This window comes from Pimephales promelas, chromosome 2, assembly GCF_988280905.1.
Source record: "Pimephales promelas chromosome 2, fPimPro1.hap1.1, whole genome shotgun sequence".
In the NCBI taxonomy this organism is placed as follows: Eukaryota; Metazoa; Chordata; class Actinopteri; order Cypriniformes; family Leuciscidae; genus Pimephales; species Pimephales promelas.
The window spans coordinates 14,167,369-14,192,178 of NC_142770.1; the positions used below are offsets into that span (position 1 = coordinate 14,167,369).

A 24,810-nucleotide genomic window follows, 5' to 3' on the forward strand; every position below is an offset into this window, starting at 1 on the left:
CTTTGCTTGTAGTGAAGAATAGGCTTTCACAAAGCTACGGTAACCTTGGGCCGAAGTTCTGAGCAGGGTTATGCATGTTCAGACTGGTTTCAGAAATGCTTTTCATACTGTTCTTTTTTGTTCGAATAATTCCAGTAGCTCGAATAAAAAAAGAAAAGATTCCTAACAACTTCTTTCTTTTTTCTTTTGCAGGGTCTCTTCATCTTCCTGATATATGGAGTGTACAACACTGAGGTAAGTCCGCAGTGCATCTCAAGGCTGACTGAGTGAGTGAGAGAAATGACATGATGTTTCTGATGGGACCCCCACCCCGCCAAAGGAAGGTTAGGGGGGTGGCGGATTGAAAGCGAGACTTTTTCTTTTTTTTTTTTTTTTCCACATGAGCGTCCCACTGCCCTTCATGCTTGGGCTAACTTATATGCATCCAGTCCCACCATTAAACACTGACACCCGGAGTAAAGAGCCAGTCATCCCTCAACCACATTGGCCAATATTTCACTGCCTCTTTAAGTTTTTAAACTCATGGTCTTCCATTTAACATTCTGACATTAGAGCTCTCCGCCGGTTCAGACTCAGAGGCACAGGGAGAAACGGATATGTATGCAGGATGGCGGGAAGATCGGGGGGAAATTTACCTGCAGAATTGCTATTACCATTTAGATGCTCTTCTGAAGAGTGGAGAACTAAACACTAGTGTTATGAATTGGGGATGAGGCGAATTTGGTCTAAATTGGCGTCTTGGAATTCAAATGCGAACAAGGCATCTATCTATCTATCTATATCTATCTATCTATCTATCTATCTATCTATCTATCTATCTATCTATCTATCTATCTATCTATCTATCTATCTATCTATCTATCTGTCTGTCTGTCTGTCTGTCTGTCTGTCTGTCTGTCTGTCTGTCTGTCTGTCTGTCTGTCTGTCTGTCTGTCTGTCTGTCTGTCTGTCTGTCTGTCTGTCTGTCTGTCTGTCTGTCTGTCTGTCTGTCTGTCTGTCTGTCTGTCTGTCTGTCTGTCTGTCTGTCTGTCTGTCTGTCTGTCTGTCTCTACCCGTCTGTCTGTCTATCTATCATCTATCTCTCTGTCTGTCTGTCTGTCTGTCTGTCTGTCTGTCTGTCTGTCTGTCTATCTGTCTGTCTATCTATCTATCTATCTATCTATCTATCTATCTATCTATCTATCTATCTATCTATCTATCTATCTATCTATCTATCTATCTATCTATCTATCTATCTATCTATCCTTCTGTCTATCTATCATATGTCTGTCTGTCTATCTATCTATCTATCTATCTATCTATCTATCTATCTATCTATCTATCTATCTATCTATCTATCTATCTATCTATCTATCTATCTATCTATCTATCTGTCTGTCTGTCTGTCTGTCTGTCTGTCTGTCTGTCTGTCTGTCTCTACCCGTCTGTCTGTCTATCTATCATCTATCTCTCTGTCTGTCTGTCTGTCTGTCTGTCTGTCTGTCTGTCTGTCTGTCTGTCTGTCTGTCTGTCTGTCTGTCTGTCTGTCTATCTATCTATCTATCTATCTATCTATCTATCTATCTATCTATCTATCTATCTATCTATCTATCTATCTATCTATCTATCTATCTATCTATCTATCTATCCTTCTGTCTATCTATCATATGTCTGTCTGTCTATCTATCTATCTATCTATCTATCTATCTATCTATCTATCTATCTATCTATCTATCTATCTATCTATCTATCTATCTATCTATCTATCTATCTATCTATCTGTCTGTCTGTCTGTCTGTCTGTCTGTCTGTCTGTCTGTCTGTCTGTCTGTCTGTCTGTCTGTCTGTCTGTCTGTCTGTCTATCTCTACCTATCTCTACCTATATCTATCTATCCTTCTGTCTATCTATCATATGTCTGTCTGTCTATCTATCTATCTATCTATCTATCTATCTATCTATCTATCTATCTATCTATCTGTCTGTCTGTCTGTCTGTCTGTCTGTCTGTCTGTCCGTCCGTCCGTCCGTCCGTCCGTCCGTCCGTCCGTCCGTCCGTCCGTCCGTCCGTCCGTCCGTCCGTCCGTCCGTCCGTCCGTCCGTCCGTCCGTCCGTCCGTCCGTCCGTCCGTCCGTCCATCCATCCATCCATCCATCCATCCATCTATCTATCTCTACCCGTCTATCTATCATCTATCTCTCTGTCTGTCTATCTGTCTGTCTGTTTCCCATGTTTTGTGCTCTCTGCTCCCATTAAATGTAGTTTGATGAAGTGCAGTATCACGGCTGATCTGATAGTGGACTAACAGTTCAATGTGGTTTCAAACTTGAATTGCTCAAGTGGCAGGAAACTTCCAAAATTATTAATGTATTGATTTATTTAATATAATAATACAAAAATTATAATTTAATCAATTCATATTTTTAAATAATGTCATTTGAAATGTTAACACAATATTTAAAATATAGCAGACCGAACTCTCTTACCTGACTCTTAGCACATGGATAAGTGGAGTTCGCAGGCCTTAGACCTAGCGTCCTTTTTCCTCCTCTCCTTTCTCCATCTCCTCCATGAGTTTTGATGAAGCTCCCCTGCCTTTTGTCTACCTTTGCTTCTACCTTTTCAGTGCCTACAAAAGAGGTGTAAGGAGATGGCCCTGAGAGCGGGCCCCGTATTGACACAGCAGAGACTCGCCGGTGACCCTCTCCGCATTGTAAAATAAATCATCGCTGCATTCTTGCTTAACAGGCTTTTTTAGTATGTCGGAATCTATTTTCCAACCCCCGGCTCTCCTTGACCCAGAGGTCTTCACAATTTGTGAGCAGCTCGTGTCTGCTTTACACTTTTTTTGAAGGGGGTTCTGTAAATATAGAACGTAATAATCTGAACCTTTCTTTTTTTGCGATTTTACCTCGTTCCCTTTGTGGAGTTAAATGACAAAAAAACAATGCCTGATTAAGTTTCACCATCTGACACCACAAAGGAAATTCTCATATAATTGAAAAATTGCGTAGAATGATCAAAGTGTTTGTATACAAAGGCCAACACAAAGAGCGGAAGAAAGAGGCCAACGTGAAACGATCAACCTTCTCTGATTTTTAAAGAAATTCACATTTCTCCTGGGACAAAAAAAACAAAAAAAAAAACGGTTTCACACGTCTGTACTGTTGATTATCTCAAGAGAAACATACGAGTGAGAATATGTAAAAGCAGCCATTCGTGAGAGAGATCCCGAGAGATTCACATAGCTTGCCATTTATTCCTAATGTGCATACGCCATTAGTTAAGACATGAGAATATTTTACAGTCAAATACTTAAGCCATGTCAATTATGTACAGTGATTTGATGAACAGGAGATTGCTTGTATTAATAAAATATTAATTATGCCCAGTATATTGTGTACTCCTGCTTAGAATTAATATAATAACAGGTTGAAATTCAATTTGATGATCATTTCCCTTTCTAATTTCTCTTTGAGATTATTTATATATAGATCATCCCACCCTAAGAACAAATTAAAACTGACTGCTTTGATCATTAAAATTTTTTTTTATATAATTGACTCTGTTTTCACTCGGTTTATGACCTCTGCCTTTTCTTTTCTTTAGCAAATGTATCCATTTGCATTGCTTTCATATGGAAATTTTATCTAATGTATTTTTATATGGAACATTAGGGCTACATCACTTTAAAACCTTGAGAGGAAAACAGCTAAACTGCTTTTAAGAGCAGCATCTTCAAACCAGTTCCTCCAGTTGCTGGAAATGCTCTTTCATCAAACAGCTTTCTATGATTTTGGTGATTTGATTTCTTAGTTCTATTCGTTAAAGCTGCAGCGAACTTGATTTGCTGAAAAGAAAGTGTGAGAGAGGGAGAAAAGAGTGTCTGTTTGCAAATCTGACATATTACCGTTGACTCCGAGCTGTCAGAGCTTTTCAGTTCTCTTCATTAACTCTGTCATCACAGTGATCGTGTCTGTTCAAAACAAGGCGGTGTGTGTATATCTGCATGGCAGCAATAATTTATGACAACAGCAGAGGCTAATGAAGTCATAAGAGCTAATGCATATTCACCAGCGTAGGGCTGGAGCTTGTGCCGGACTCGTGCTGGGAAATGCAGGCAGGTTTTTTTTTTCCGGTCACTGACAGTCGGGCTGGAAAATAATATCTAACAGGCCAGGAAACAGCTGGATTGGATTGTAAAATGTGAGGAATATTGTCATACAGAAAATACAATCACTGTAAAAAATATTTTCAAGATTTGTTATCACAACATATTTTCTTTTGTCAAATCAACTTTATAATAATTTATTTAGTTGAGATAACTTACTATTTTGAGTTTCTGATGGTTAAATTAATATACTTCATTGTATTAACTCACTTTTTCCAGTTCAGTCAACTTAAAATTTTAAGGCAACCCAGGTTACTTACTTTTTTAAGTTAAACCAACAATATTGTTTTTACAGTGTAGTAATCACAACATTTTTTCTTTTGTCAAATCAACTTAAATAATTTATTTAGCTCAGATTACATATAATTTTGACTTTCTGATGATTAAATCAGTCTCCTTCTTTGTATTAACTCACTTTTTCCAGTTCAATGAACCAGGTTCAACCAGGTTACTTACTTTTTTAAGTTAAACCATCAATATTTTTTTACAGTCTCTATACACACACACACACAACGACTCCTAGTTTGCAAAATTATATATAGCATAATGTGTAATATAAGTTTGTAACATGTTACATTTTATATACTTTTTATATTAAAATAAATGTAAATAGGAATATATAATTTGTAATTAATTGTATAATTTTACTTTAAAAGTTTTAGTAAAACTGTGTGTGTGTATATTGCATTATTTATCTTAATATTCTTTAATATATTTAATCTGAACATTGAAAGTTCCACTTTTCATAAAAATATGTTGTAATTTTATTATTGTATGTTTATGTTTTTTTTTCTTCTGTTGTCTATTGATGCTTTTACTGGAAAGCGCCTGGTGCACCTTTTGGCTGTTGTAAGGCGCTATAGAAATAAAATTTGATTGATTGATTGATTGATTGTGAATAAATAACATTACTTATTTGTTCTGCCCACCCCCACCCCCCAAAAGGCATTTTTAAGTTTAGCAATTGGGCGATACTGTGACATCATAAACGTGATGCTAGAAAAAAGGCTTTGAATTTGATGTGTATTTACAAGTAATCGACTTGAGTTTATTGTACTGTGTGTGTCATTCTACATGCATCGCCCAACATCCCAGGTTTTCTCACACAGTCCAAATGTAATTTGTTCCGCAAGGGTGGTCGTTTCCTCTATCGCTTCATTTCCGCGGCCCCCTGTGCGGTGTGACGGATGAGAGGTTAAGACGCTCCCCTTACTTTGCCCACTCTACGTGTCACATTCAGGACCCATTACATGTGACAAACTGGAACATTTTGGTCTGCGGCACTCATTGACTTTTATGCAATGGCAGCTATTTTCTTTCTCCATTCCCAGTCGGGATTGAATTTCACCAAGAAGACTCATGCGAGCGCAAAGTGTTTTGTATTAAGTGTTTAGTATTGAGTCATGACATTTTAACCATCCACCCCCTCCTTGTTATCCACAGGTTCGAAACACAGTCAACAGAATCAAAGAAAGAAGAAAAGCCTTAAATTTCTCCGTAAGTTCTCCCAGCTTGCATGTTTTCCAGAATACCAGAGGATTTCTTCATACAGTGCAAATGTCATAGCGTAGAGTGTATTTTGTGCATGTTTGGCCCCCCCAGCCCTGTTTCACACACCCACTCAGGCCACCTCAATCCAGCCAATGTCAAGCAGCAGCCCTGGGTTACATGTTTCTAATCCTGTGGAAACTCGTCCCTTCACATTAAACTGTCAGGCCAGTATTTATACGCGAGGCTGCTGTTGACGGAGATCACTTAGCTTCACCAAAGCGGTTTAAAAGTAGTTAATAGACACCCCCTCCCCCCAATGGCGCACCACCTCACCTCTACCGACACTACGAGCGGTTCCTCCATGAATGGCCACATTAACTCTCCTCCGGGCTTGTCACGGTTTATGGCCTACGGCAGTTTGTCCCGCTCGGCCCTTGCAGTGCCACCAGGTCATTGAGAACGGAATGAGACAATTTCTAAAGGCGGATTGATTTTAGAATATGGCCCCCCTCCCTCTTCCCTTTGACCCCCCTGACAGGCCCGACACCGTTAAGACTGGGACTTGTAAAAAACGACTGTGGCCCCAAACGCGAGTGCCAAGTAGCAGCTGATAAATCGTAGCGGGTCGTATTAGCAGTGGGACCCTTTAGCGCTCTCTGGGCAATTTTCCAATTTTCAAAGTCCACGTGATGAGATTCGCCGTCCGCGTGTGGCGGATGGTTTTTTAGCTAATGCCGTTTTGCGTCATAAATCTAGAGGTGATATACTGTATCTCGCCGAATAGCTTTGGTGCTGGACAGGGTCCAGAATGGGAAAGGAAAATGTACTCTTCTTTATTGGATTAGAGCAGTGGTCAGGGAATGTAATGACTTCCAATATAGTAGTAATAACCTACAAGATGTACTCTAGATGGATGTTTGTTTTTTCCCTGAGGGAATCCTTACGTTTATTTGTCAACTCATCGTAGAGTAATCGAATGTTTATTTCTGTAACAGTTTGTCCAAGACCACCATAGCAACCACCTAGAATGCCCTGGAAACCAACTAGAGCACCATTAGCACTATGATAGCAACCACTCAGAACATCCTAGCAACAAACCAGAACACTCTAGCGATTCTTAGCAAAAGTGTGTCAGACAACCCTCTGTCTGTCTGTCCCTACCTCCATCCATCCCTCCCTCCCTCAATCCATCCCTTCATCCAGCCATCCATCCATTCCACCCATCCATCCATCCATCTCTCCCTCCTTCTATCCAGCCATCCATCCATTCCACCCACCCATGCCTCCCTCCCTCCATCCAGTCATCCATCCATTCCACCTATCCACCCACCCATCCTTCCATCCATCCCTCCCTCAATCCAGCCATCCATCCCTGCCTCTATCCATCCATCCATCCATCCATTCCTCTATCCAGCCATCCATCCATTCCACCCACCCATCCATCCATCCTTCCATCCATCCATCTCTCCCTCAATCCAGCCATCCGTCACTCCCTCTATCCAGCCATCCATCCATTTCACCCACCCATCCCTCCCTCCATCCAGTCATCCATCCATCCATCCATAATCCCTTCACCCATCCCTCCCCATCCATCCATCCATCCATCCATCCATCCCTCTATCCAGCCATCCATCCATTCCACCCACCCATCCATCCATCCTTCCATCCATCCATCCCTCCCTCAATCCAGCCATCCATCCCTCCCTCAATCCAGCCATCCATCCCTCCCTCTATCCAGCCATCCGTCGCTCCCTCTATCCAGCCATCCATCCATTTCACCCACCCATCCCTCCCTCCATCCAGTCATCCATCCATTCCATCCATCCATCCATCCATCCCTTCATCCATCCATCCCTTCACCCATCCCTTCCCCATCCATCCATCTCTCATCCATCCATGTAACCCTCCTTCCATACATCCATCCCTCCCTCTATCCATCTATCCCTCAATCCATCCATCCATCCATCCATCAATCCATCCATCCCTCTATCCAGCCATACATTCCATCCGTCCCTTCACCCATTCATACCTCCATGCATCCATCCATCTATCCACCATCCATCTCTCATCCATCCATGTATCCCTCCTTCCATACATCCACCCCCCCTCTATCCATCCATCCCTCAATCCATCCATCCCTCTATCCATCCCTCCATCCATCCATCCATCCATCCATCCCTCCCTCTATCCAGCCATACATTCCATCCATCCTCCACCCATCCATCCCTCCATGCATCCATCCATCTATCCACAATACATCTCTCCATCCAATTTGGAAATCTAATTTTTGTGATGGAATAGTGAAAATATCAAACACTTCAGCTTTAAATCGATAATTAGCTCTAGACAGTTATTGTTATTAATAATAAATTACTAGAAGCAATGAATCATCATTTAAAATAATAATCACACAGGTTTCTCGAGGATCTTTCACATCTCATGAAAATAGTTTCTGTAAATGGCAGATAATGAATACACAGCATGATATTAAAGCCCCATTTGCTGAACTTCTGTAGCGGCTTATTAAACACCTCTCTCGTTCTCTCCTTCCCACTTTAGTTTCTGTACTTGTCGTTCTTGTTTATTCATGAGCCAGACCAGTGTTGCCAGGGCGCTTCATTCCAACTGTCGCCTGACCCATGTGACCTCACACTTGTACATACTGTGGCAGATTGCTTGAGAAAAATAAAGCTGTCAGTTGCACCGGCCAAATGAAAAACGAACGTCCTGCGATACTAGCAGGGTCTGGATCCCTGACAGCCCTGAAATATAGATATAAATTGGAAGCAGATTAGTTTTTTGATCCTAATTCAAGTTTTGACACGATATAGGACGGAAAAGAGAGGGATCTGTACTACATATATGTGCATTTCCTGTTGTAAAACGTTTACACGTATGATTTTAAATACTGATATAGTGCTAGGTTATGCATGATCTTCTTTCTGAGGAAAAAGCCTTCTCAACTACGGTTGCATGTCAAAGCCCATTATATGTTATTGTGTGATATGAGGGCTAAGGCTGTGGGTTTTTATGTCAGATCTAGTTTACATTCCTGTGAGACTATTTATTTTGCGGTTCTTCCATACATGTCTGTGTACTTTTTAGTTGTGTATTGTGTCATGACTTCTTAGCTGTCAGCTTTGACTTTTTTCAATATTTAACATTAGTTCCTGTTGTTATTCCTCAATATGTCTTTAATCGGTCAATTCACCCACAATGAATGGTGAAATCAAGAAAACTGCTTTCTCTCTCTTTCTGAAAAAAAAGCTACCGATGATTATAATGGACACATATTTAATGATAGAAAATGCACAATAGAGGCCTTTTCACTGGTGATTTCTAGCCTGATAGTAAGTTTCACTCAATGCATTTGCCTTCTCTTCCTGTTTCACAGAACTGCGCCAGTTCCAGGCCCTCCAGTTCGGTGGGCAGTTCTCGGCCGGGCAGCTCTCCATTGCCAGTTGTCTTTGACGGGCAGACGGTCACAACCAGCGTCTCCAGCAGTTCCTCGACCCACAGTGACAACATCACCCAGAGTTACGACAAAACCAGTGAGTCGTTGGTTTATTTATTGATCCAACACCAAAAACAAAGCATCTTTTTTTAGGGCTGATTGGCCAGCTTAGATGATGTACATGTATATTTGGGTTTGTGCATATATGTGTGTGTATTTTCAAATGGCAGTGTGTTTATATAAAGCAGAGCTTGAAAAATCTGTCCTAAATTATGGCGAGAGGAAAAGTAGCGATTGGCAAAGAGGGTGAACTCTTAACATGACAGGCCTGTTTTGGGACTGTAACATTCTCCAGACCTAGAAAAATGACGGGCTTCAATCGCCTTCTTTGACCCCAGCGTTTCAGGTCTGAATCGTAGTAATCTCAAAGGGAGTTCATGAAAATGAGAGATTTCATAAAGAGAGAAGGGAGGGATTGAAGGGAAAAGAGTCATTTTGTAAATAATATATAATATTGTATTATTATTATTATTATTACTCATCCCTTTTGATTCTGGTGGGTCAGTCTATAATATAACTAATATATTCCCACTTTATATTTAAATAAAAAATTAAAGTTTAAGTAATATTAAGAATAAAAATTTTTTTTTTTTTTTTTTTTTACTTGTCAATTTTGAGATTTTGGGATATTTGTCTTCTTCTTTCAGACTTGTGGGGAAAAAAGTCCAAAATACACATTTAGGTCTTATTTTTACCACACTTTGTCTGTTTGCGTCTGCAGATTTCTCATAAATTCTTCAAAAGTTGTCGTTATAAATCATCCTGCTGCTCAGCGATCTGCACCCTGTCATCACACACACCGTTAGAAAGCTCTCTTTCTCCTATACAATGCTGTCGGATCCAAATATGGTAATTTCCTTTTTATCAGCAACCAATCGTGAAAGTAAAAGAGGGGATTTAACTCTAAATGCGCGATCTCATTGGCTGACGCTAAATCTTTAAAGCCAGTTTTCTCAAAATGACTTTTCTCTCATTCTCTAAGTCTGAAATCTCCACTTCAATAGCACCCATATACACCAAACTTTCCAGTCTTGTACCTAGTTATATTATGAAGACATTTACAAAGGGATTTGTAAATATATTATTTCTAGCCTGATTTATATAACATTTTATTTAAAAAAAACATGGCGAAAATATTTTTTTTTAAGGCTACTGACATATTCTGATTTACAGGATAACACAAGTAGATATCCATAAATCCCTTTGTAATTTTCTAATATGTGAACACACTGAAAAAAGAATTTTGAACCAAAATATCCAATACTCAGATTTCGTTTTTAAATTATATGCAAATTAGTGCATATTTAATTAGATAATGCCTCATTTGCATGTTTAAACATTAAATTACAGAAAACTTGTAATATATTTTTTTCTCATCTTAATGTAGGTAATCAACTGGGAAAGTTTCATGGTGATATCTGCTAGTGTCTCGCCTTAAGAATGTGCAGTACTCCATATTTACTATACTATATTGATAATCCATATTTAATTAAATGATTCAAATTAAGTAAATGCACACTCTATATATTTACCACATTGATACTACTATATTTACCACATAGCTTATCTTTTCTTGCACTAATTATGACGTGGCCAATCAGAGAGCAGAATCACATATGCACTAATTCATATTGATTGACAGCTGGTATTATCCAGCCCATTACTCAAGGTGAATTCGCTCTGTGAGGAATGAAATGGCAGTTTTAGCCTCCTATGTGTGCGCAAACCACATGCAAATGCAGAAGGGGCCGTCCCGTGCATGTGAGCGATGCAACTAATCATTTTGACGAGACTCGCCCGGACTCTTGCCGTAATCGGTTGCGATGCGGGCCATGATTGAATATTTGTTTTTAATGCCGTGCAATTTTTTAAACCAGTCAGCCAGCCACACGACTAAGTGCTAAGAAGAAACGTATGTATAATGTAACCAAGAGGGAGAGAGGCGCTCATACGCATATGAGCCCAACTGTGAAAGGCCTTGTGTTGAAACAAATAGGGCCAAACCCACAATAAATGCTGCCGTATGTCCTGATTGTATATAACTGATTGTTGTGTCTCTTCCATTCAAGGTCAAGTAATTCTCGAAGCCGAGCGAGCGTGAGGAAAAGCGTTTGTTCGCTTTTGATCAATTCATGTCTTTCCCTCCTTTGAGGAAACTGTTTCAATCTGCCAATTACGACAAAGAGGACGTGTTAAATAAAGATATTAGGAAAAGACAAGTGTTTGTGGAAAATAGAGAAGCGCGACAAAGGAGTTTTGACCAAGTTTAAACAAGTCGTTTTCTTCTTTTGCTGTCCCTTTCATTATTTTACGTTATATCTTCAGTACATTCACCAATAAATCTGAAGGTCAAGGGGGACAGTACTATTTTGTATGCTTTGTATGCCGCCTTTTGAATGGGTGACCTTAAGAATGCAGAAACAAGTCAATCAAAAGGCTGCAGTTCTGAAGGGGCAACTTAAAAAGCTTGATAAAAGTGGAAAGTTCGTCTCCGCACTCCTTTTTAGTCGTAAAAAATTCTGCAAGACATCCTGAAGGAAGTTGCGAGACACAAAGCGAAGCAACTGATGCTGGTAGGTCACATGACAGTGACAACATAGTGAATGTAGTACATCCGGATTATATTCACACTACACACATTTATACAAATTTAACAGTCGCAACGTAATACTCATTCAAAACAACCGACTCAAGAGAGTGAATGGACAAAGGGATCAATTAATAAACTAATCAATAATATGATAATGTTACTGTATAATCAGGTAATTTTATTCCTATAATGAAGGATTACATATACTCTTTATTTCTTTTTTAAAAATGACTGTTCTTATAAATGCATGCTGGTATGAAATTGTTTTGCAGAAGTCAAAAAATTCATCAATTTGAATCTACTATTATTACATTTATATATAATATAATGGTAATACAAATGAAAATATTCCAAACTTTTGACCATTTACTATATATATATATATATATATATATATATATATTAGGGCTGTCAAACGAGATTAATCACATCAAAAATAAAAGTTTGTGTTTACATAATATATGTGGGTGCACTGTGTATAAGTATTTTGTATATATATAAATACACACACATGCATGTATATTTAAGAAAAAAATATTATTTATATATAAAATATATATATTTATATATAATATAAATTATATATAAATCTATATACAGTATATACATTAAGATATTTCTTAAATATTCATGCATGTGTGTGTTTATATATATATACAAAATACTTGTACACAGTGCACCCACATATATTATGTAAACACAAACTTTTATTTAGGATGCGATTAATCATGATTAATCGTTTGACAGCCCTAATATATATATATATATATATATATATATATATATATATTTAGTAACTGCTCTTATATATACTTTCTGATGACTATGTTTATATATATTTCATTCTTTATATATATTTATAACAATAAATTCATAAAAAAATATACTCCTTTTTAGCAGTTAGTTGAAATGAAACTTTTACAAGTCTCAAAGTCATAAGTATATCTCTCAGTTAGTTAGCATATGGTTGTGTCAGTAATTTGTTGTTGCATTCCTACATTTTCAGCGTTGCAAATGAAAGTTTATGTTTGGTGTCACAACAAATTATTGCGTTTCAATCTCTAATGATATGCTATAATTTGTTATTGCATACCGACATGCAACGTAACACAGCAGCGTATAATTCTGCCAGTGTTACAAGTGGATCTTTGGCGAAGTTGAATCCATCTGTTGTCATCCTCCCTCCCTCTACCACATACACACGCAAAGATTGACAACACATGACCTTGAAAACTGAGTTGTCTGACATTTTATATAAGATGTTTGTTGTTGTCCTGAATGAAGACCGTGTCATTTGATTGCACAGGCTGAATACACAACTACATATTGTTCGCATAAATACCCAAATAAACAGATTACAAAAATATGGTAGTGGTTAGATCCCTGTTTACATTTCTCTCTCTGAGGAAATAAAAAAAAAATCATCACATTCTCACTTTTTAACTCTTTCTTTCCTCCGATAAAGCTACTTGTGGTCACACTGTCCGGATGATTGTATGCAACTGATTTACTTTAAATAGAAGATTACATACAACCAGACCATATCTATTGAGTAGACTTGAGAAAACAAATCTATTCATAATTGTGTGAGTTTCCTTGTGTATCAGAGTGTGTGTTGGCATGATGAATGTCAGAGATAACAAATTGTACGAAAAAGTTGAATTTGTATCTGCTTAGGATCCTGGCTGCCTTAAAGATATGGCTTCAGGTTTCGTGGTAATAGGATCTTTGATAGATGGCAGCCCTCCTCAGCATCCCATTTTTTAAAAGATATTTATTTATTAATCTGTCTATTTATTCAGTCAGATCATCCCCCGCGGGGTCACTGTCTCACAACCACCTGCACCAGTTTTTTTCAGCTTTTTTCATCCTTTGCTTTATAGTTCACATCCAAAGTCGCGTTTGCGCGTCTCAGTCGGCCGAACGTCACCCTTCCGCCCACAGGCTAACGGAGGGTACGTTCTCCGTCACATCTCTCATCTCATGGGCCGAGGCCTTCCTCCATCTCTCCACCCATTTTCTTAATTCTCGACACATGTCAAAATGGAAGCGTGCCTTTTAGTCTTCTCATGTGTTTGGAGATCTGACATCAATTCCTCCATATTTATATTGAAGCAAAATGCTCCTGGACCTTTAAGGAGAAGTGTGTTTGTCTACTCGTTTATGAAGATTCGATACACTCACTCAATTGGATTACAAAAAAGTAACTATAAAATGTACTCTATTTTTCTCCTACTTCATCGGCCACATACTTTCATGTGTTTCAGGAGAAGTGGATGAATTAGTGTGTAATAAATCCGACAGATACTATCCTCTGAACTGTGGCACAAACTAACATGGCGGAGCCATTTAAATGACAAAACCAGCGCTGTCTCATCCCAAGACGTCATATAACTGACGTCTTGGGATGTCTTGTGACCATACGTCAACATCCGCCTTTTTAGGGTACCCTTAAACGTCGGTTAGATGAAGTTATCGGATCCTAACCCTACCCCAGACCTAAACCTAACCCGTCACCTAACCGACGTTAAAGGTAAAGCGTCAGTTGTATGACGGCCCGGGATCGTCAACTAACCCACGTTTAAGGGTACCCTGAAAAGGCGGATGTTGACGTATGGTCAAAAGACGTCAGTTATATGACTTCTTGGGATGAGACTGTGTTAACAAAACACGTTCACCGTACAGTACACGTATTTGAGAATCAGAATATCAGGTACTTGATAACATAACTAACAAGTTTGTGAACATTTTTTATTAAAAAAAAACTAAATGAAAGCAATACACCTGCCATACAGCACTATTGTGGCTACGTTCCGTCACATGACAAGCATGATGCGTCCGCCACTGGAAATAATAAGGTGATGCGTTCTAAAATAACAGTTGCCTTAAAATACTTACGCTGGGGGGGTCAGCTTGAATATGTTAACTTGCGTGTGAAAGGGTAAACAGAGTTGTTGCCAAAGAGCTTATTACGAGTTTAGCATGGTTCCTTTGAAATTAGCAGCCTATGAAAAAAGACACCAGTAAGTTTTGGGACAGAGCTGACAGAGCTTCTGATGAATATGTATTCAAATGAGTTTTGTGAAATTGTTCTACACCCACCACAGTTTACGTTAAATCCTCAAAGATCACAATCTCTATTAGACTCAGTTTCTCAGTGCCATGATCAACTGTGCAGTCTGCCATCTCAGGTAAACATCCACCAGGTGTCACTTAATCCCAACTAGACCTTGTCCCTTTAGGGGTGACCTCCTCAAACTCATCGTGTCATTGGGCCCTCTGAGAACTCCCCAACAAGACTCATGGAAGGGGGCTGTTTTAAAGGGTCGTGAGGGGGTTGTAAAGGTAGTATGAGTTTGAGCGTCGGGGTGGGGGTGACAGCACTGGAAACCAATGGTGCATCAAGACAGTTCTACCCCGCCACGGTGGCCATAGATCAGGGCAGGGCTGCTGGCGGACCGGGTGAGGGTGACAGGGGAATAACATCCCTTTCTCCTCAATCGACAGGGCCCATAACTCCTGCCTCCCCAGGGACAGATTGAGAAAGGCAATAGCCAGGGGCTGTGAAGCAGAGATGCTTGGCAGAATTGAAAGTTAAAGAAGCAGGAGCGGTATTTTTTTTTTTCCTCCCCGTGCCTGCTTTTGCACTCTTCTGTCATTTTTTTTGCCACTCGCTAGAGCGAATTTTTCTACAGCGAATCTGAAGCATCCACTACATACTACACCATTGTTGTTATTTTTTTTTCCGCACAATTTAAATGCATGCCTGAGGACATAGGGAAAGCATCTCCGTCGGGAAGTGTACTTCCGCGGCATCCCTTGTTTGTATGTCGGCATGTAGACCGTGAAGCCTGCAGGGATAGTGCTGTGTCAGGACCGAAGCAAGAGTGCCAGCCTCTCGCCCCGGTAGCGACAGATTTTATAGCCTGATCAATTTCCCAGTGGCTTATTGAATGTCTTTTAAATGGCTTTTTTATTTTCAATTATAACCCGCTGTGTCTCGCCTGCCACAATGGGCCAACATTTGCACTGCCGGATAATTTAAATCCCTACTTTAGGAAATTATGCATTTTATATTGCCTAAATTTACAATCTCCCACCCAGTGCTGGTCTAGCGCCAATACAAGGCGAAGTAACCGAATGGATTTTTTGCACATGTCATTAATGAACGCGTTAGTAAGAATTTGTTTTGCGGCTAACTGGCACATCATCGTGGTGGACACCGCTGATGAACGAGGTACGTGAAACGCGAGATTTATTTGCTTATTAAATTGAACTTGCTTTCAGGTGCCGTTATCAAGTTGATGGAAGCAAACGCAGATTGAAGTACCTCTAGCGAATGACCCAAAGTTAGACAGGTGCATCAAAGTACGTTCGCCCCCGTCCCAACCAACCATCCCTCCCCTCCCTATCCCCAGCAACTTGAAGGTGAAAGAAGTGCTCACCGGAGCTCATTGGAAAGTAGAAATGACAGTAAATTTTTCAGCCTCCCTCTCCCTCGCTCCTGCATGAGATGGGAGATCTTGTTATAGCAGTCAGGATGAGAGGGGGTCAGGGCAGCAAGCCGGCGTGCGCCTGTTGATGATTGAGGAAAAGAGGAGTAAATTCATTCTGCTCTCGGCACTTTGTCAAGTGCCAGTAGCTTACCGTTGAGAGCCAGTCACCCATCACCATGTTACGACCTCAGAGGTCAGCGGTGAGTCATAAATCAGCGAGGAGAGAGGTTGTAGTGATGCTGCAGAGCTGAAGAGGGCTGATGCGACTATTGCCTTTGTCGTGCCGCCCCCCACCCTTTCCGCCCGTATGAAGCTGAAGAACCAAGGCCTGCATGAAAATGATGCCCAGCCCTTCACCACGTGTTGCCGCTTCACAGAAGAAGAAGAAAAAAAGAACAACCCTGGAGTGGCGAACGCCCCAAATAAAGTCTCCTACACTTTTCTCCTTTTTTTTTTCTTAATAGATTTTTTTATTGTGATGTGGGCTACTTTATGAGCGCCCTCATTCTACTCATGTAAAGTATTGATTTTTGTTCTATAATGAAGGATTTCATAAGTGACAATGTTTTTGATTACTCGTGACAAACCTCCTTAGAGTATTAATTAAAACGGCAGCAGATGTGCAGGTGTGGGAAATCATTAGAAAGAGGCCCCAGTCTGTGGACACTTCCCTCTCCCAGCAATGCAACGGCTCTGCATGGCAAATAGGACGCCTGAGAGGAAAAGCGTACCTCACAAGTTCATCTAAAGAACAAGTACGTAAAAAACACATTGTACACTACAAAAAATGTCATCTTTTTTTCGTCTAATTTTTCATGGTGAAACTCTAGATTGGTTACACGTGAACTGTTTTGCTTTGAACAAGGCTGTCAGATTTTTCAACAGAGCTGCGTTTCCAACACTTCGACTGAACGATTCCAACTTAAACAATGAACGTACGTCAATACGACAGTTTCCTCAATTTTTTTTTTCACGTTAATTAATGTATCATGGAATTATCGATTTCTTAGGCACCCATGTGCTAGCGTTTTTCTCGGGCGCACTGGGAGAGAGCGCTAGGAAAGGGGATCTGGTTGGTCAGGTCCTGCTTTCAATATTTGCTCCTATTAAACTGTGATTATCCTGTAGTGCCTGGCTTCTCTCAAAGTTGGAAAGAGCAGGCCGAGGCAACACCGTCAGATATTTCCAGAAAGTAAAAACTTCCTGACAACTCTGAAGGTTTACCAGGTCTTCTGAAATTATTGAATACCTCATGTCAGCTTATGTTGAGGTCCATTGACATTTGCAGATGTAGAAACTGAAATCAGTCTGAGAAACAGATGAGATTTTTTCGATTACGCGTTTCTCAATAGTACCTCGTACAATAAGACCTCACAGAACTTATTTTTATGTATAGCTGGTGGTTTGCTGTTACTACACTGTTTTTTGACGCAACTAAAGCACTTAACACATACAGCTGAACGCACAGCTTTCGAAGTTTGATAGCATGCGTGAGCCGAACCCACACGGCCGACACTTGCAGACTGGAAAACTTTAACCTTGTCCAGTGTCTGCTCTATTTCTCGACAAAAGTAATTAACAGTACAATATCTTTGTACTAGTTTAAACTAGAGTTTCACATATTTCTTCATTTTCTCACACAGTCGCGTTTTAATGCGGATGTCTGTTGTTGTTGCATCTCCTTTTCAACTGTGAATCAACGGACAAGGACAGTGATGCCACATTGTACACAAACTAACTAGCGGAAAAAAATTTAGGCACATATGCAAGCTGAGCGTACAGAGTGTGTGTGGTTAGAAAAATCTGTCTGCTCGCGCACCAACATGCTAATGAAACACTACGCATACCCTAGCGTACACTTTGAGATTAGTATGCTTTATTAACTATGGAAGCTTGTTTCTGCCACAGAATAAAACATTTTAAAAGATAATTGCGTTTTTTTTTATCTCACTAATTTTGAATTTACGAGACGCGGCTAACTGTCACATCATCATGGTGGAGTGGACACCGCTGATGAACGAGGTATTTAGGAGACGCAATTGCGACTTTTGTATCGACTGAGAAATAAAGACAGAATTGCGACATTCGTAAATTCGTAATTGCATCTCGAAAATTCAGAATTGTGAGAAAAAATACTCGCAATTTGCAAGTTTATATCTCACAATTCTGAGAAAATATGTTAGAATCATGTCATATAAACTCGCATTTACCTTTTTTATTTTTTTATTCTTTGGCGGAAACAAGCTTCCATAATTAACCATCAGCATTCAGTATATGTTTTTATAACATTTTAGTCTAAAAAAAACAAACAATTCCTCAATCATCCAGTATGTCACCACCAATAACAACACCACCACACTGTAAAAAAATATGTTGGTTTAACTTAAAAAATTAAGTAACCTGGTTGCCTTGAAATTTTAAGTTCATTGAAATGGAAAAATTGAGTTAATTCAATGAAGGAGACTGATTTAATAACCAGAAACTCAAAATATTATGTTAAATGAACTACATAAATTATTTAAGTTGATTTGACAAAAGAAAAAAACGTGATTACAAATCATGAAAATATTTTTTTTTACAGTGCAGATAAGAAAAAGCAGCAAACCTGAGCTTTTCATTGTCTCTTGAGCATCTGCAGGTATTTCATTCCCTATTTCTGCACTCAGGTATTTGGCATTACACCTGCCTGATCGCAATGAATTGAACAGATGGTCCAGAACTAAATCTGCCTCTGGGTTTTACACTCCGTTTACCCTTAGCTGTTTACCTCAGCTGGTACTGTTTTATCAAAACTACTTTGAGATCTTAGGCCAGTGTTGAAACCTTGAAGTTTCTAAAGTGCTGATGTAAGACTGCCAATTCAGAAAGTAACAGCCCAGAATCATTGCAGAGAGGGGGATGTTTTAGAAACCTACTTGGAAACAATCACTATTCTTTGCTGTTGTATTTAGTGCCTCTCGTATGGCGCTTTTCCACTTCACAGTACCGACTCGACTCGACCACTGTGTAAAAGTTGTACCTGTTCCTGCTTTCGGGTACTTTTTTTGTACCACCTCCGGCGAGGTTCTGAGCGAGCTAAGGCGATACTAAAATGTCACGTGAAAACAATGCCGACTGCTGATTAGTCAGAGAGAATCGCCACCATTCACTGCGTCATTATTACACGCGCCAGATGGAGTATCCAGAATAACCCCACTATTTTTAAATAGTTTGGCCATAGTTAAACTAACTACTATTATTATGGCAACTCGGAAGAATACGCCGCGGCCAAAAACGAGGAGGTGCAGACTTTCCTTTGTTTGGTGGCCGAACAGAGAGGATCCTGCGGGGCAACGAGTAACGAAAGGTGTCGCTATGACGACCGAGTACTATCTGTGGCGGTACCGTCTGCAATGGAAAACGGAACGAGGAACCAGTAGTATCCTCGTTTTGTTTTGTTTCTTGGCTATTTGTAACTTTGGAATGCTTTGTTTTCTCACATTTTATTTCTCAAAGAGTCACTTAAAATCTCAAAACAGCATGGTGAAGCTAAGCTTCATATCGCTGAATACACACCAACATTTCCACAAACTCGGTTAACAGACGCTTGACACATCAGAATGATGGACTCTTTGAATGCTCTGACCTCTCTCCTCTGGATGCCTCTTTCACCCTCCATCTCTCCTTACAGCCCTTCATCCCTCCATTTCCACCCATGTAGATGAGACAGAGATAAATGAAGATATTCCTGATGGGCAGCCATTTCATAGCATCACACCAAATGAGTTCTGGCTGCCCTGACCCACCCTCCTTTGCAGGAGATTAATCCTGACGCACACCGCTTTCCCGCCATGACAGTTCTGTGTGCTGAGAGGACAAAATTGGGTTTACTTGGCTAAATCTGGTGAAACCTCCCTTTGGGACATCCTCACTTGAAGAATTTCACACATACAAAGATATCCGTTACTGCGCGCCAAATGCTGTAAAGTGAAAATTTGACAGCCGAGCTCTAACTTACACAACTCGACTGTTCTTTGTATGTGGACGTCTGTGATTGTTTGTTTTGAAGGATAAGCTTCTATAATGCTTATCTGACTTCCCACTTTAATAGTCAGTGACTCTTGAATGAAACTGTAGCACTGATGCACAAAGCCTGGTATGTATTCTGTACATGCCGCCCAACGGCCTGATGACTATTATGAAATGTCCCCAGATTTATTGGCACACAAAGACCCCACCAATTGGTGACTGAGCCCTCTGGGATGGGAGGCAAAGATTGTGCTCATCCCTACAGTACTATCATAGCATCTAAACACAAGTCGGCCATAAATTTGAGGAATTTATGCCATATAGATGTTTTGTGTCTTTTTTTCTGAGGGCGTTTGATAAAGGTTTTAAAAATATAGCTTGTAGGCCTACTTTATTGATGTGCAGTGAAATATTAGCTTGCACGATGGATTGTTTAGCTTTTTTTTTTGAACAGAAGAGTTACATCCAGTTTGATAAGCATTTTATAATTTGCAACAGGTGTTTATTTGTAACATCTTGCATATTTTAACCACAAATCTTTCTGGGTCATTGATTAATTGTGACTGTCATGTGACTTCACAGGACATCTGTCCCTCCTCTGTGTCCATGACAACCTGAATGAAGACCTGCGATGTCCTGACACTAGTGTCCACCTCGCTGGACAGGTAAGGCCTCACGCCACTTCTGCACCCATCTATCAATAAGGATCCAAGGTTATTTGACATCTGAAAAGAAAATCAATTTGCTTCCCCTGACACTAAAATGATACCAAACCCTTTTGCCCGAGCTCAAAAATGTGTACCAGTGCCGAATCCGATAAATGCTATTTTGTTTTGGTTTCTTCTCATGCAATGTTGAAGCTACCTTGAAACTAGTCAAGCTACAAACTACTCAATTTAAAATGGTGCTAAAATGAACTAACTTTTTTTTGTAGTTTGACTTTGACGCACTGCAAAGTTTGTCCCTTTTTTAAATAAATGTGCCAGTTATCGCCAGAAAAAATGACACATTGGTATAGTGAATGATTCACAGACTCACTAATGTTGTAACCTTCAGAAAGGGTTAATGAATAACACTGAATTAATCTAAAACTTGGATGAAGTAAAATCTTGACCACTAAGTTACTATCAAAAATTACATTTCACGTTGGATTTTTAAAATAACTATTGGTTTATGTATAATATAACTAGGGCTGTCAAACGATTAATCGCAATTAATCGCGTCCAAAATAAAATTTTGTGTTAACATAATATATGTGGGTGCACTTTGTATAATTATTTTGTATATATATATATATATATATATATATATATATATATATATAAAAACACACACGCATCAATATTTGAGAAGAAAAAAAATATTAAATATGTATATTTATATATAATATAAATTATATATAAATCTATATCCAGTATATACATGAAAATATTTCTTAGATATATATAGTGTGTGTATTTATATATACAAAATAATTATACACAGTGCACTTACATATATTATGTAAACACAAACTTTTATTTTGGATGCGATTAATCGCGATTAATCGTTTGTCAATATAACATCAGATTACAGTATATAAAACTACTTTTTCTAGCACCACAGTAGCATTTTAGTTATTCTTCAGTGTTGTTGCCAACCTATTATTCATTCGAAGTATCTTGAAAATAAAATTAAATAATTTATAATAAGTAATTAATAACCATATTCACTTAAAACATGTTGCATTCAAAGGAAGCAGAGCGATCAGCAAAGACAGCAGCCCTCTGGTGGCCGACAAAAAAACTATGCCTGTATCTCTAGTGTCTCACTAGTAGTACTCTTATCACACTTTAACCATGATTCTGATTTACAAATTTCTAAAATTACTTCCCCTTGAATACATCATACTGCAACTCGTTTGGGTGGTCTGAGATACTTACTGAGATCATTACTTTTTGTACACTGTATTCACAAATCTAATACCACAGTTGAATTCACACTTGAAGCTTTACAATGGAAATGTCCAGATTCCCAGAGGTGTGAATCAGGTTGAAGTGTACACAGTCCTCGTCGAGGTCACAGGCCAGGGCGCGCACACGGCGAGAAGTGAGAATAGGAGGGCGAGGCTTGCTGATAATTGGCAGTTTAGTGTGAACCAGCATTGTGTCATACAGTGACACATCCCATGATGCAAGAGTCATGATCGCTCTCAGCTGTGAGGCGGCAGCCTGTTCTCGCTCTTACCCGATCAGATCTCCACACACTGATCTCATTTGACTTAAAAATCCTTTTTTAAGGAGTTTCTTTCGACTCTCAAAGGCCTCACTGTAGTCTTTCTACCCATTTCGCTCATGTTTATTATTATTTTTTTGTCTGTTGCATAGTTTTTTGTTTTGTTTTCTTATCTTATGTTTTCAAACCAGTCTGCTTCACCCATTAGCTAATGTCGCTTTCTTTGTTTTTTTTTGCTGTGCTTTTTGTGTTGTTTTTCATTTATTTATAGCATTATTTTATTGATTCATTTTTTATTTATTTTTTGCTTCACTCATTAGCTAATTCTGCATTCCCGAGATGCTCAGAAAATAGAGAAATAATTGTTTTGATGTGCTTTTTTTTCATTTATTTATTTATTTTCACAATTATTTTATTCATTAATATGTTTTATTTTCTGTAGTTTAGATTTGTTTTGCTTTACTTTTTGTTTAGTTTTTTTCCCCCCAAACAGATTTGGCTGTTGCTGTGTCGAGATGTTTATAAAGAGAGAAGGAATATTATTGATTTATTTTGTCCAAATATTTTATTTTATTTTACATATAACTATTATTTTTATGAAAGTATTTATGACAGTATTTATCACAGCACTATTTGACCCAGAGGAGGACTGGCGGACAGGCAAGTATGCTCATATGTAACAAGAGCGCTCTCATCCTCATTGCACTGTACCAGGTGGCCCAGTCACCAACCCTTGAACATGGACTACAGCCCTTCTGGAACCTTTATGAACTTCCGCCAGTGTGTCAATCACTAAGTGAGTGGCAGGGCTTCCTGTTTTGGCCGTGTGAGGTTACACATCCTGGCAGGGGAGCTGCTGTCAGCCACAGGACCTCGTGCTAGTCTTGTCACTCCCACACACACACACACACACACACTTGTTCAGCCCCATGGGGATCTCCTGACTTGCAGGCTCTTGACACACCAGCGGAGGTGCTACACTGATTCCTGTTTTACTTCACACCTGCACAGTGCTGTCAGGACTCATTCCCCAGCCACACGAGAGGTCAATCGTGCTTCAGTCAAAGCTAATTAAACCGTTTTTGTGCCAAAAGAACACAAATTAATATGAAAAGGCACCGATAGAGAGGAAGGACTGCAGAATCACAAAAATGTTATGTTTGTCAGTAACAACTGAAGCTAAAATATTTTTATTTAAATCAAAATTTGGTACTTTATGGTTTCTCCTTTGCAAATATTGTATTTTGGGGCTCTTTAGGCTTGCCTGGAAACTTTTTCCATGTGGCATTTAAATCAGATACCATACCATGAATTTTTTTAGTGCCATTTCTATGATGGATACAGGACAGGATAAGCTGAGGGAATGGTATTAGGGTCCACTAGGCCACAGAAGTAATTGATGCTAATTTGCAAATACAAATTTTAAGTAATTGACCTTACACCATAGTAAAGGTCCGATAAATGCGTCATTTATAACAAAATCAGGCCTGTTTACTGCTGTTGCTGATGAACGATAGATAACATGCACCAGCTTAGCCTTTTGGGAATTTATCATTTGTTCCTTGCGCTAAAACGGTCGAAAATATATTTATTTATTTCATTTATTAATGTATTCAATATATTTTTCTAGTTTTGTGTGAATATGTCTATTCAACTCTTCAATTATTTTAGCTCAGGAAAAAAAGCTTTGAACGTGTTGAACTTTCAATCCCACCGACAATACACCAAAATAAAGAGGCATTTAACTGAAAAACAATGACAAATATTTCAAACCTCAGAGTGCAGATGGACTCACCTCTCCCACACTCTTTGAACGGCCAGTCGCAGAGACCATTGTTTCACCTTAAACAATTTGTATTGAATCATCGCCGTGTTGTCTTTTTATTCTCGCTGTCCATCGGGGCCCGAGCGTTAATATGCCATCACCACAGCTCACATCCTCGTTAGACACTGCAGCCGATGAGGTTTCCTGTGGCTTGGGGGCTTCGCCAGCAGGACACTTGCTCCTACCAATCTATCAGCGAAGAGAGGAAGAGAGGCACAGAGCTGTTATGTCACTCCGTGAAAACGGCCACCTGAGCTTCTGTGACTAACTCTGCAGGAAGAAAGAAAGCCAGACCACAAACATCGGCAGCTTTAGATCGTGAAGGCCCGTTGAGGGAGGCTACTGTACATATGTGAACAACACAAACTGTTTGTTGTGGAGACCTTTTCCCCTTTACAGCGGGATAGCTCACCCAGAAATGACACTAAAGGCGTGTTCCAAACATGTGTTTTTCTGAATGGACGCGAAACGTTTGGAGATAAAAAAGAGAAAAATGGAAACGGTCATCCTGGTGTCATCTGTACG

At 39.4% G+C, this 24,810-nt stretch overlaps 1 protein-coding gene across 1 annotated transcript in view; it reads left to right on the forward strand.

The window, feature by feature from the left end:
- LOC120495393 (adhesion G protein-coupled receptor D2) overlaps positions 1 to 24,810 on the forward strand; it is a 69,851-nt gene that overhangs the window by 33,074 nt on the left and 11,967 nt on the right. The window contains exons 20-23 of the mRNA XM_039694947.2: positions 193 to 234; positions 5,591 to 5,644; positions 9,033 to 9,189; positions 20,829 to 20,911. Of these exons, the coding sequence (XP_039550881.2) occupies positions 193 to 234; positions 5,591 to 5,644; positions 9,033 to 9,189; positions 20,829 to 20,911 (336 nt within the window). The remainder of the gene's footprint in view (positions 1 to 192; positions 235 to 5,590; positions 5,645 to 9,032; positions 9,190 to 20,828; positions 20,912 to 24,810) is intronic.